The 14,074-nt window shown below is 39.4% G+C and overlaps 1 protein-coding gene across 14 annotated transcripts in view; it reads right to left on the bottom strand.

Annotated features, from left to right (window-relative positions):
• LOC125683643 (dihydropyrimidinase-like) overlaps nucleotides 1-10,791 on the bottom strand; it is a 29,083-nt gene extending 18,292 nt beyond the window's left edge. For 3 of the 14 annotated variants that reach the window (XM_056140205.1, XM_048925004.2, XM_056140208.1), the window contains exons 1-3: nucleotides 9,683-10,327; nucleotides 8,431-8,550; nucleotides 4,589-4,956 (exon numbers count right to left, since the gene is read on the bottom strand). In XM_056140205.1, the coding sequence (XP_055996180.1) occupies nucleotides 4,589-4,918 (330 nt within the window). In that variant the 5' untranslated portion in view covers nucleotides 4,919-4,956; nucleotides 8,431-8,550; nucleotides 9,683-10,327. Of the gene's footprint in view, nucleotides 1-4,588; nucleotides 4,957-8,430; nucleotides 8,551-9,682 lie in introns of all 14 variants that reach the window. The other 11 variants (XM_056140201.1, XM_048925005.2, XM_056140209.1 and 8 more) reach the window with 5 other exon arrangements.
• Nucleotides 10,792-14,074: the final 3,283 nt, after the last annotated feature.

The following is a 14,074-nucleotide window of genomic DNA, read 5'->3' as shown; positions in this document are numbered from 1 at the left end:
GTTACATTTGGTGCCTTAGACCAGCCCCTAAAACTGACAGTTGAAAATGCCTGTTACGGGATAAAGACCCTGGGTTGATTTCCTCCAGTGTGATGACATTTTAAAAAGAAGGGGGGATGTAGGGGTCAGTTGAGTTCGATCGCCGTTGGCCAGATAGCTCAGTTGGTAGATCACCTGAGTAAAAATTCAGAGGGCCCGGGTTCCAATCCCACATGTTACACATGTACTAGTATTACTTTTAAAGTATATATATATATTGTATACTTCATTCAAAATTCAACTCTTTACTATTCTACTAATGATCTGATATCAATGAGATAATGATTCCAAAAGTATGCTTCATTCGAAACTTTACTAATGATCTGATGAGACAATGATTCTAAATGATTATGGTTAAGGAAAGTGTAATTACAGATGATGGGATATCTTTAGGTGGTAAGCACATCACACTTATCTAGGTAGATATTCATTTGCCACCTATCCACCATGGTCAAACGTCATTTGGATACAACCATTCCTACGCAGGATACAATCGTGCTTTTAACACAGAGTACAACTAACCCTTACGGCAATTTAATTACTATGGAAAGTGTAGATGTCCCTGAGGAAGGGTTAGAAATTGGCCCATGTTTTTCTCTATACAGGTCCCGTGGGGATCCGGGTTAGAATAGGTCCTCAGTACCCCCTTGCTTGTTGTAGAAGGCGATTAACGGATGAAACCGCAAAAACCGAGGTCCCGTGTCACAGCAGGTGTGAGACGATAAAGATCCCTCCCTGCTCAAAGGCCATAAGTGCCGAGCATAGGCCGAAATTTTGCAGCCCTTCACCGGCAGTGGTGACGTCTCCATATGAGTGAAATATTCTCGAGAGGGACGTTAAACAATATTCAATCAATCAATCTCTATACAGATAAATAGCCTATCAGGTGACGCAATGAATTCTGGTTTGAATGATATATAGCACTCGGTCAGATCCCCTACTACTTGCTTAAACACTAACTTGCTATCTTCCTAATCTGCTACATTTACATGGAAACTGTCCTCGTCTTTCCACAGGTGATCATGATTGATGTCTAATGATGCCACATGGTAAACAATGGTATCTTCCAGCCTTACTGTTGATGACATGTTGTTGAACAGGCCAATGATGTCATACATACATGTAGGCTTGGTTCAATTACAGAACCATAGTGAACACGGGATTCCACTGATCAGTCGATTCAATGACTCTGTCTGATCGAAAACTGGTCCATGCATATACTGGTTTCCCTTTCATTCCATTGTACTTGTTTGGTTTACGTCCCTTCGAGAATTTTTTAAAACTCATATTCAGACGTCACCAGATGTGGGTTAATTATGTTCCCTAAACAAAGTTTGGGAACATATTGTTTTTACTCTGTTTCTTACCATTATTATTATATATCTCCAGTACTTTTTTGTCCGGGAGTGTTCTCAGAAACTACAAAAGGGATCGATATGAAACTTTCCTGGATGATAGTGTACCATTTGTAGATGTGCAGAACGATAGTCATTTTGTCTGCACGTGCATGCACGCGCACACACATGCATTGCAATTTTGGTACAAAAATTCAAAATCAGAATACACAAGGAATCGACCTGAAACCTTAATAGGATGATAGTATATCATTTGTAGATGTGCAAAATGATAGTCATTTTGTCTACACGCGCGTGCATGCACATGCATCACAGTTTTCGTACACTACCTTTGTAGTCAGTGTAACTTTGTTGTTGCTCATTCAAATGGTTTGATATTCATATCATAGATAGGTGTTGCGATCCTTACATGATCTCATGGTCAAAATTATCAATCTGCACGCGCATTTCGTTTTGATTGGATGGTACTAAAACGTATGTAACTCTCTTATGGATGAAGCGAATGAGTTGATATTCACAGCGTAGGTAGATTATATGTGTATCTATATATTAATTTAACAAAACATGCCAACGTACACGCGCATGTGCGTGCATCGTTTTTCAAAAGTTCATTTTTAAAGGACGATAATGTTTTTGTTTTTCATCAAATTCTTTTGATGTTAAGGTTTTAGATGTGTCTTGGTACTCCTTACAAATTGCTATGATTAAAACTACTGCTCAGCATGTGCATGCATGTGTGCTGAATTCTGATTGGACGATTTTGAAATCACTATAACTTCCTTATATATGATGCAAACGTTATGAAATTCATACTGTGGGTATATGATACAAATGCCTGTTGAATGATATCAACGAAAGTGCGGAATCATACTCGGTTGCGCGTGCATACACGTGCATTGCTTTCTTTCATTTCTTGGTACTGAAATGACCATATTAAACGTACTACATGCAAGGTGAAGATAACGAACAGTGATCAATCTCATAACTCCTATAAGCAATACAAAATAGATAGTTGGGCAAACACGGACCCCTGGACACACCAGAAGTGGGATCAGGTGCCTAGGAGGAGTAAGCATCTCATGTAATTAAAGGCTTAAATAGAATGATTTTTTGCTATAGGTTTACAATGACATCACTTTTGAATTTGGGGAAGTTTGGGGAACATATGTAACGGTCTCCGTTACAATTAGGACTAGTTGCCATATATTTTGACCTATGCGTGACGCTCGGAGCTGTAGTAATGAGGGTGAGACAGGACCTTTGTTTTTCAGATCTCCGACGAAAAACGTTCATGCACTTTTAAATGTCGAGCGCTTAGCGAAGGAACATGCAATCACCACCTATTTACTTTATGTTTTAGTTAGGAAGCGACCATATGGCACGAGCAGAACTCGAACCAACGATGTCCCAGTCACGAAGCGAATGCGATAACCACTGAACCACCGCGACTGGTTGGTCGACTAATTCAATGGATGAATTATGCACTCTCTCTAAATTCATGAAACGACTGGACAAATCCACGATCCGAGTAATTTCCCTTCCAATGACCTTGTCTGAGTAGTTTCACCTCCAATTACCTTGTCTGGGTAGTTTCCCCTCCAATTACCTTGTCATATTGATTGATTCTATATTGTTTAGATATATCTTTCACTCGTATGGAGACGTCCCCATTGCTGGTGAAGAGCTGCAAAATTCAGGCCTACATACAATGTATGTCTGCCCGGCGCTTACGCCGCCTTTGAGCAGAGATGGATCTTTATTGTGCCACACCTGCTGTGACACGGGACCTTGGTTTTTGCGGTCTCATCCGAAGGACCGCCCCATTAAGTCGCCTCTTACGACAAGCAAGGGGTACCGAGGACGTATACTAACCCAGATCCCCACGGGATCCTTGGTATATTTTCTTTGCCTTCATGTTTAGTAAGAACGTCGATCCTAAAATGGCATGGGATTTAATCAGTGTTGAGAAGGTAAATATGAAATGGTGGCCATTTGCAACGGCTTCAAAAATAGCCAACTTTGTTTTCTGTGGGATTTACACCATGTAAAGGTAAGAAATGCATGTTTCATTGTGATAGGGAGTTCATTGGATATCTAAGGCGGAAAGTTGAAACGGACAATAAATGCAGTTTAACACATTTTAATCGCAACATGCGGCTGAAGTTCAGACAAGATTTCCCGAATCACTTTGTGTGACACTGGTCTGAGATTCGGAAGAGGCGTCAGTCCAGAGAATATCGCTGAAATTAGGAACCTCCCTGCAATAAGGCGAGCTCCCTGACCATTAGACTACTGTACATGACTGGTCTGTATATGCCAAGTCAAGGCCATATGTAAAGCCCACCTTCGCTAGCCAAGGGTTTGTGATCTTTACAGAAGTAGAGAAGCGGATCGGATCGTAAACCCTTGACAGAGGTAGAGAAGCGGATCGGATCGTAAACCCTTGACAGAGGTAGAGAAGCGGATCGGATCGTAAACCCTTGACAGAGGTAGAGAAGTGAAGCGGATCGTCAACACTTGGCTAGCGAAGATGGTAAAGCCTGGCTACGTCTCATAAGTTCCTCAAAAATGTAGAGGAATGCAACTCTTCGCCAAATTTTTACTGGAAAGCAAATATATTAGAAAGGTTTTTAAAGTGCAACATCGTGTGTGATAGCACAGGGGTCTGTATACTTCGCTATCATTCATTGATTTGAGTTTCCTCCTATATCATACATGTAAGTCCTTAAAACTACATCAATTCTGTAGCTCCATATATACACTACTCCCCTACTCCTTCCTTATTCCGCATCCTTAGTTTCTTAATATCACATGACAACTTGTAGTACAAAATATCCTGTACTTGTATTTCATGTACTAGATCCTGAATCACAGTATCAATGAAATTAGCAGAGACTGTTACATTGTACTTTACACGGGTAAGCAAGCATCTGTTACTCTTGTTTCATAGATAGTTCATGTGGTGCTATTAGGCCAAATTAAATGAAAATATTCGTATTCTTTCACTGTTAATACCTAGTATTAATTATAAACAGTATGAACAGTACTGACTCAAACAAGACGATAAATAAAGATTGCATTTTTCGTTCAGGGTTAATATTTTAAAGTTGAAACATCAGATACTGAGAGAGGTTGCTGGGATACAGAACCTTAAGAACTTTTCTGTAGTAATTGTATTATTTTAATGGACTTACTGAATCTTTAGTATTCCATGGGTCGGCAGTCACGACGTCCATCTTTATAGGAGGGGCTACTGTTTCCTGCACCGGTGTCTTGTCTGGTGATTCAGCAGGTTTTTCCTCGTCCTCCTCTTTTGGAGTTTCCGGTTTTGGCTCTTCGGCGACTTTCTTGGGACTTCGTTTAGGACTTTCGTTGAAAGCTATGGACTTTCCATCATACGCGTCTGGTACGTGGTCGAAGAACGATTGTTTGACCCGGACCTTGGTTGGATGAGGATGCGGGGCGAAGAAATCGTAATCATCTTCCGGAGATTTTTCTTTTTTGTCTTTCTTTTTATCCGCCATCTTGTCAACTAAATCTTCCACAGAGTACGCTCCTGGAACTGAAAGTTATTTAAAATCAAATTTGTGTGCATAGTTGGGTTTTTGGGGTTTGGGGGGGTGGGGGGTGGGTGGGTTTTAGTTTTTCTTGTTTTTGTTTGTTTTGGCTGTGCATTCGTTTTTATACAATGTACATGTTCGACTGCTTGGAATTGAGCTTGCTTAAGTACTGACGGGTGATTTTGCATGTATCTTTCAAAATTTCAGATGGACTTGATGACACAATCCAAGAGTGATTCTGAATGCCGCCTTGGCTGAATTATAACCTTATCTCGTAACTAGATACATTGTTTCACCATATGGCAATCAGAAATGAAACACATTATCTTATACTTATCACGATATCCTGTGTGTGACGTAATTTATTTGCCGAGCAAATTCACAGAAACCTCGGGATCCCATGTTAAAAGCAAAATACACAAATCTACAGCCAGGTTAACTTATTTTCATTGAATGTTATGTGTCCCATAAATGATGCAGAAATTGAATCACGCATACTTTTCAATCGTGCTTAATTTATAAAGGAAATGCAGCATTTAATTAGAATTTTCAAATGATGGACCGTTTCCTTCACTATGAATAATTAAATAATTTAATGTTCCATAATTGCAGTACCGATCCTACCAAACGAATTATTTTACAGAAAAGACCATGGAAACTATACATTGAGAAGATACAGCATTTTGTCATGTCATTTTTATTTTCTACACTACAGTGAAGATAAAGCTCAATATAATCAAAGCTGCTGTTCCTGGGAGGGCAATCTGATTAAAATCAGCTCCTCGATCTGCTCCTTTATTTTTATATTTATTTATTTAGTTTTTTGGGGGTTTTTTTGGTCTCGTGTAGCGACAACAACAAAAAATTAAAGGAGCGGATCGAGGAGCTGATTTTAATCAGATTGTGGGAGGGGGTATTCGATGAGGCGCGACCCCGAATAATTTAAGGAATCTGTATTCACACAAATAGGGTGTGCCCTTAGAGCGACCTTTTCCGGAGACACGTGATATTACATTGCCTATAAAGGAACGGAGTAGTCATACAGGCACTAGAAATTCCCAATTCTTTTCCGAGCCACTGGACCAAAAATGTCAAAACACGATAGAGGTCGTGACGTATATCAAAGAAACAGCAGAAATCCTTTGATATATCTTTTTAAGGAGTATACAAGTTGCCAAGTTGAGAAGGAGCAAATTTCACATACCAAGTTTCTTGTAACTTACAATTTTGCTTTGCAACAACATGGTAAAATATCATAACTGATCCTCTGAAGAATACAAGGTTACAAATGCAAGAGCGCATCTGTTATTATTCAAGTTTTAAGAGCACCAGTATCATAGACAATTAACCCCCACCCCCGGAAATCCTATTCTTGAATAGTAACCCCCCGGGAATATTGTACTCCATAGCTGTTAAGTCCACCTTTAGTGTCCTAGAGTAGTACCCATGGTATGGATGACAGCGTTGCCAGTATATTTGTGAGAAAGGGGTACCGATATATATATATATGCGTGAGAAAGTAATATCAGTATATCCGTGAGACAGGAGTACCGGTATATCCGTAAGACAGGGTACCGGTGCATCCGTGAGACAGGGTACCGGTACATCCGTGAGACAGGGTACCGGTACATCCGTGAGAAAGGGTTCCGGTTTATTCGTGAGAAAGGGATACCGGTATATCCGTGAGACATGAGTACCGGTATATCCGTAAGACAGGGTACCGGTATATCCGTAAGACAGGGTACCGGTACATCCGTGAGAAAGGGTTCCGGTTTATTCGTGAGAAAGGGATACCCGTATATCCGTGAGAAAGGGGTACCGGTACATCCGTGATAGAGAAGTGAACAATGTGACCCTTTAGTCTTTATTCAGCTTTGCATGCATAGACCTGGGAGGCAACGATTAAACTGAATTTCTCATGGCATAATTGATTCTGACGATCCGTCGCACCAGGGTTAATCGGCGATGACCGGCGAAACACTTGATTGTTAGCCGGAATAGCGCAAGCATCCCGCCAAATAAACCGATTGAGAAATTTTGATAGACGAAGGCGGCTTCAAGTTTTTTAATTTTTACACTGGTGAAATAAATATGATTTGTAAATATATTGGTCATTTCTATGCAGAATAATGTTAATACAATAGAAGGTCAACATTTTCATTACTGTACTGTAGCCGGGTCACTTGATTCTTAGCGCGTCGCCGGATATACCCGGCTTAGTTCGATTCTGCCGGATTTTATCAGAATCAAGTATGCTATCTGTGTGGCTGTGGCAGTAGTTCTATACAACCATAGGCGTAGCTTGGGTTCGAATATTACCGAGGCAGAAGCTATCGACATTTAAACAACGTAAAAGGTGGGTTTTTTTTTACCGAGGCAGCTGCCTCGGTTGCCTCAATGGAAGCTACGCCACTGACGACGGTCGTAATTCCTTTATTTTGAGCTCATCTGAGGAACGCTGAAGATTCAGGTTTTCTGATCGTTTGCCCGTTTTCTGTCTGTCAGTCGCCTGTTGTCCGTCGTAATCATTTAACATTGACTAGTCAGAATTTCCTCTATGAAGTCATTTAGATCTAGTGTTGTTCCTTTCCCCAAAGATCAGAATTCGAAATGGTTGAAACAAAACCAGTTTCTCGTTCCGTCACTGAATTTGTTGTTGTTTTTGTTGTTGTTGTTTTTTAAACCTCTAATGGTTCTAAGCTGGTGTGACTTTTCAATTTCAGCAACTGTCATCATAGACATAACATCCATTGTAAGCTGACATGACGTATGTGAGCGTTGTGACGTTGTGGCACACAGGTTCCTTTTTATTTTCTTCATTTACGTAACCAAATCTTTAAACCACTACATTAACACAACTGATATTGTCCCAAACTCGAATACATCTTATAAACTTTGCATAACTCATTGGGATTTAATCGGGCACCTTTGTGTTGATTTGTTGCCTTCAAACAAAGTGGCTTTATATTTAGAATTTAACAGATAAGTTGTATTGAAAGTTCTGTCACCTACATTAAACAAACGTTACCATTGTGGAAATATGTTTTATCAGTGTGATTGCGTGTTGATTTTTTACCACTTGCAGTCCAGCTTTCCCTGTCACACACATCTGAACCGTATCTCTCCACTCTCAGGTAAGAAGTGGGTGAAAGCACCTATAGATTGGGATCTCTTATCACGTTCCGAACTCGCAGCAGTCAATCAAAATAAATTCTACAGTACGAATCTTTCACTTAGTTTAGGATAATATCAGAACCCCTCTTGGAGAATGCAATACATATTGTACTTCGTACGGTATTCTCTGACGCATTTTGTTGAAATGTGTACATTCCGACATGTATCATATAGCAATAAGAACAAAATGCTATCTTTCTAAAGAGTTCCTAGTTTGAAGTTAGCAAAGACCGTATATCCGTAATATTATGACATAATATGAAATATTCATTCTCAGATATCAATAATGTAATAAACTCAACTGTAAAATAATCTGTCATAAATAGAATTCCTACGATTGTTAAGATGCTTTCGATAACGTCTCCGATCCCATTAACTGCACCTTCCGATGCAAACCAAGTTTTGTGGCTTCTCCTGTTTTTCTGCAACGCGAAAACAATAAAATTCAAAAGCCCTAACGCACACATGCTCTGCTTGTTAACATTCATAGACGTCATTTACTACTAAAAATTATGCATCAACAAAACACAAGTGATGGAAGCTGAAGTTCATTTTTAGATATTATACCATTACAAATTGACACGCTGAGTCTATACGTGCGTATTCTTTTGATTATCATGTACCATAGAATAGAAAGGCCTTTTGTGTTACAAGATGTCAACGTGTTCTAGTGTCCAAAAATTGGACCTCCTTTAAGCATATAGACAGTATATTATATGAACTATTGTACAAATACTAGCTAGTTTTGCTGCAAGAAACAACACAAATTTTCCTACAGGGCGAGATTCTTTCCTTCATTTGATGCACCCAGTATGCATCAACTATAAACCAGTCATAACTCATTAACTGTGCATCATAATTGTTTGGATCACCAGATGCTAAATCAAGACTGTAGTTTAATGGTGTACCCGTGACTGAAGTAACTCGTATACTTTAAATTTGAGGCGGCTATATTTTACACATTTCATCTACTCAGAGTTTGGAATGAACATATGTGTAGAGAGTGTACCGTTAATTTGATTATCTTAGCTGACACTTCTAATCTAGCAGTAATACAGATTCGGCCAATTAGACATTAGACAACTCCTCAATATGATGTAACTTTGGGAATTATTAAAGTGTCCGAAAGTCACAGACCATTTCCGACAAATGTGCACTGTTCGTAGCAGCAAATCAACGATCTATCTACCTTCCATGTCAAAATATATAGATAGAAAACACTCCATTATTTGAAGAGAGACCATCTGTGTTTATACTAAATCAAACACCACAATTATCCTTTCTACATTCGCACAATCATTCATGGCTGTATACTTGCATTGCCATCAACTGCACATATATGTATTACGCCCTAAGGAAAATACATTTACACGTTAGTTAGGAGCTTATTGGCAGGTATGATTAATATGCCCTGGTCAGTGAAGAGAACTGGAGAGTCGAGGGGATGCATCGAAAAGATCCCGAGTGACAGATAACACTATTGCAACAGCAAGCTTGTCATTATCGTAACACCTGGACATGTAACATGGATGCAACAAGTGATAAGGCTCTTACCTGACCAGGTGATTTTGCAGATCTCCTATCGGTGTGCGTGTGTACAAGTCTTCAATTCTTTAGGCAATCAAAACATGGAGTCCATGTGTGTTTTTCTACTCACCTTTCTAATATATGCAGTATCGGGGCCTCCACTTTGAGTTGCTGAGGGAAAAATCGATGTCAGAACGTCTGCATCTCGACGGAAGCGGCTCGCAGACGATTAAACCATTTACTCTGCTTAGTCAAAATCTGAGTCATAGCCATGCAAAATGACACTGCTTGCAAAGGAAAATCGATGTTTTAAAACTAGCAAATGATAAAAACATTCAGACAATACTAATCATTTCTTGTTGTAAATATAAATTTCTCTGTGATTAGATCTCTGTCTATTCGAGAAGTTTTGTTTTGACTCGTTAAGTGTCATATTCGGTCTTTTACATATGGCACTCATCGCGCCAACTCTAAATAGAGTGAAATCGATAATTTAGTTCAAACAAAACCTATTATTCATTTTCAAGGAATAGGTATAGGTTTTTAAAGGTTCTATTCGGAAACCTTTCACTAAAATAGGAAGGTGAAGTGCAGCACATGTCGCTCAGTGAGGTTCCTTATCGTGCTAAAGCCTACCGTACCACGGGACCTCGGTGTTTGATGTCTTTTTAAAAATCACTAACGTCCTAATATTGATGCGGAAGTTTATCTCCGTACGCGGTATATTCTCGATCCCAGATGCTTTGAATTTTCTCAAAACAATTGATGTTTACTTGATAGTGATGAAAAAATTTAGTGCGACAGACTGGGATGAGAACAATATGGAAGAAAACAAAATGAGGATGAATATTTTTCCAGCATACGTATACAGTACATGATCTATAAGCCCCATCCTTGGTATGACCACCGTATCTGGAAGCCATGAATATCTCAATTTTGGTAGAGATTTCCATACTATACATGTAACCATTACTAAGTTTGCTTCATAGAGTTTCAGGAGTAAAGAAGAACCTTTCAAAAGATGGAACTATTTTCACTTTATGATCCATAAAGCTCCATCACTTAGCCTGAATTTCAATTTCACAATTGTGATCTGTGCTCAATATATACAACACATTTGTTTTCTGTATCATATTTGTTTCAAGAAATTTTTATGACCCATACAGCCTCATCCTGGAGATTGAATTCTGACCCAGGGCGTAATATAACCGTCACAAATAACTACACACCCAGTGCGTAATATAACCGTCACAAATAACTACACACCCAGGGCGTAATATAACCGTCACAAATAACTACACACCCGATGTGTAATATAACCGTCACAAATAACTACACACCCGGTGCGTAATATAACCGTCACAAATAACTACACACCCGGTGCGTAATATAACCGTCACAAATAACTACACACCCGGGCGTCATATAACCGTCACAAATAACTACACACCCAGGACTTAATATAACCGTCACAAATAACTACACACCCAGGCGTCATATAACCGTCACAAATAACTACACACCCAGGACGTAATATAACCGTCACAAATAACTACACACCCAGTGCGTAATATAACCGTCACAAATAACTACACACCCGGTGCGTAATATAACCGTCACAAATAACTACACACCCAGGACTTAATATAACCGTCACAAATAACTACACACCCAGGACTTAATATAACCGTCACAAATAACTACACACCCGGGCGTCATATAACCGTCACAAATAACTACACACCCAGGACTTAATATAACCGTCACAAATAACTACACACCCGGGGCGTCATATAACCGTCACAAATAACTACACACCCAGTGCGTAATATAACCGTCACAAATAACTACACACCCGGTGCGTCATATAACCGTCACAAATAACTACACCTACACGTACATATGTTGCAGTTTGGGTGATATGTCCCAAATTTAAACCAATGAAAGGCACTCGGAGGGGGGGGGGGGGGGGGGCATTTAACAGTTCTTTCTTGTGGCAATACCCACTGTGAAGCTTATAAGGTCTCATCCAAAACCAAGCGACTGACAATTACCGTCTATATTTGGAACAATTGCTACCTATTCTATCGATTTAGATATGTCGTGGTCTTGGATCGAAACCGGACCTCCCGCACTCAAAGCAAAGGTTCTCCCGCGACCCCACCTGATCTGAGCTACCGCAGCAGAGCAGTGAAGGAGTTTTCAATATAGTTATACGATTTGATCCTCAATAAAATACTCATGTGTTTATGGTGTGTTTTTGTGTAGTTCTTATCTGTATGTATATAAACTGTAATATTTCATGTTTTGTGACATATGTTCTTGATATGTATATACGGGGGCTGTTCGATATGGTTGGTTGGTTGGTTGTACGTTGTTTAACGTCCCTCTCGAGAATATTTCACTCATATGGAGACGTCACCACTGCCGGTGAAGGGCTGCAAAATTTAAGCCTATGCTCGGTGCTTATGGCCATTGAGCAGGTAGGGATCTTTATCGTGCCACACCTACTGTGACACGGGACCTCGGTTTTTGCGGTCTCGTGCGAAGGACCGCCCCATTTAGTCGCCTCTTACGACAAGCAAGGGGTACTGAGGACCTATTCTAATCTAACTCGGATCCTCACGGGATTGTTCGATATGTAACGTGTATCGTACGATATCTTAAAAGCATTCGACTCAAACAGTGAAATGAACATTATATCCTTTCAAAGTATTCTCCGTGGTTTGAAATACATAATTTCAATCTCTGAATCTATTTTTGAAATGCGTCACTGTACGCTGATTTAGGTATACCTCTGAGGCACTGACTGACGGCTGAGCCAAGGGCTTGTCGGGACTTGTAACGATGACCAGATAAGAACTTTTTAAGTTTTGGAAAAAAGGAAAAAGTCGCATGGGGCTAGATCTGGAGAGTATGGTGGGTGTGGCAAGACGGTCACCTTCTCCGACTTCAAAAATTGCTTCACAAGCTCAGATGTATGTGATGGAGCATTATCATGAAGTAGACGAACATGCCTAAATCCTGACACAGGGCGTCGTTTATGATAATATTTCTTGAGTTTTTTAGGATAACATCCCGGTAATACCGACCTCACCTGTAACACTAGTACTTTTGCCCTTCGGCACCGGAATTTGTACGGCTATACCATGACATGAGAAGAATATGCAATAAAGAACCTTCTTTGTGCTTATGGTTCTTTTGGCAACTACAGGCCTTCTACCGTGTTTAGTTAGCCATATTTTGTTTCCAATTTTTCTTACTGGTTCGAAATAGTGAACTCATGTTTCGTCACCAGTAACAATGTTTGTAAATTGTCTTTGATTGAATTTGGGAAACATTTTGAGCAATTGCTTATCGGTTTGTACCCGTTTTTGGTCATGTGTCAATAAATGCGACAGAAATCTTTCGTACTTTCAAAATACGCTTATGAAATGCACCCGCGATAGCGATATGCCAACAGCTTTGGTAATATCACGAATCGTGTATCTGCCATCATTTTCAATTTTTTCCTGACTTTTGAGACATTTGTCTTGTCTGTTACAGTCACAGGTCGGCCAGATTTTGCTGCATCTTTGACGGACTCTGTGCCAGTCAGAAATTTCTTTCTCCACCTACGAACTGTCTCATAAGATACCTTTTCAGACCCATCAACTTCCCCCAATTCAGTAAAAATCTGCATTACCGAATGATTGAGTTTTGTGCGAACTTTTCAATAAGCTCTAATTTCTTCAATATTCTCAATCCGTTTCCCAACCATTTTTACAACAGTGGTCAACTATTGGCTCTATTGAAATGACTTTAAGCAGGGCCGTAAATTACATGGAGGCGGAGGAGGCAGCTGCCTCCTCCAACTTTTGAGCCAAAAAAAAATTAAAATTTAAAGTTCATTAGAATTTATGTTGTTTCCAATAACTAAGAACATGATACCTCCCTTAAAAAGCATTCCAAATCTTTCTTTTAGAATGAGTTAGTCAAGTAACATCTTAGAAGGCCCTAGAATCAAGGATTTTGCACGAAACGTGTTCAGTGTGCACAAAATGTGCTCAGCGTCTGGGGGCCGCCCAAATTGAAGGTTAATTTACGGCCCTGCATCCCCTATACAATGCAATTTATCATCGTATTTTCTCTCTCCATCTTTATACATGTATTATAGATTAAACAATCAGAAATCAAACAATAATAATAATAAAAAAACAAACAAACATAAGTTATTGGAATATTTTCTATTAATGATTTATTGTGGCTTTATTCTTTATTGGCGCAGCACATCAACTTGTATAATGGTTATATTGCCCATGCGTAAAACTGTTACAGTAGTTTAAAAAATGCTTCTGTTTGAGATACCACATGGATTATAAATGACACAATCAGAAATCAAACAACAGTAAAAAAGCATAAAGAAGTTTAAAACTATGT

This window comes from Ostrea edulis, chromosome 6 (assembly GCF_947568905.1).
Source record: "Ostrea edulis chromosome 6, xbOstEdul1.1, whole genome shotgun sequence".
In the NCBI taxonomy this organism is placed as follows: domain Eukaryota; kingdom Metazoa; phylum Mollusca; class Bivalvia; order Ostreida; family Ostreidae; genus Ostrea; species Ostrea edulis.
Note: the sequence above shows the minus strand (reverse complement) of the source record. Positions and strands in the feature narration are given on the sequence as shown.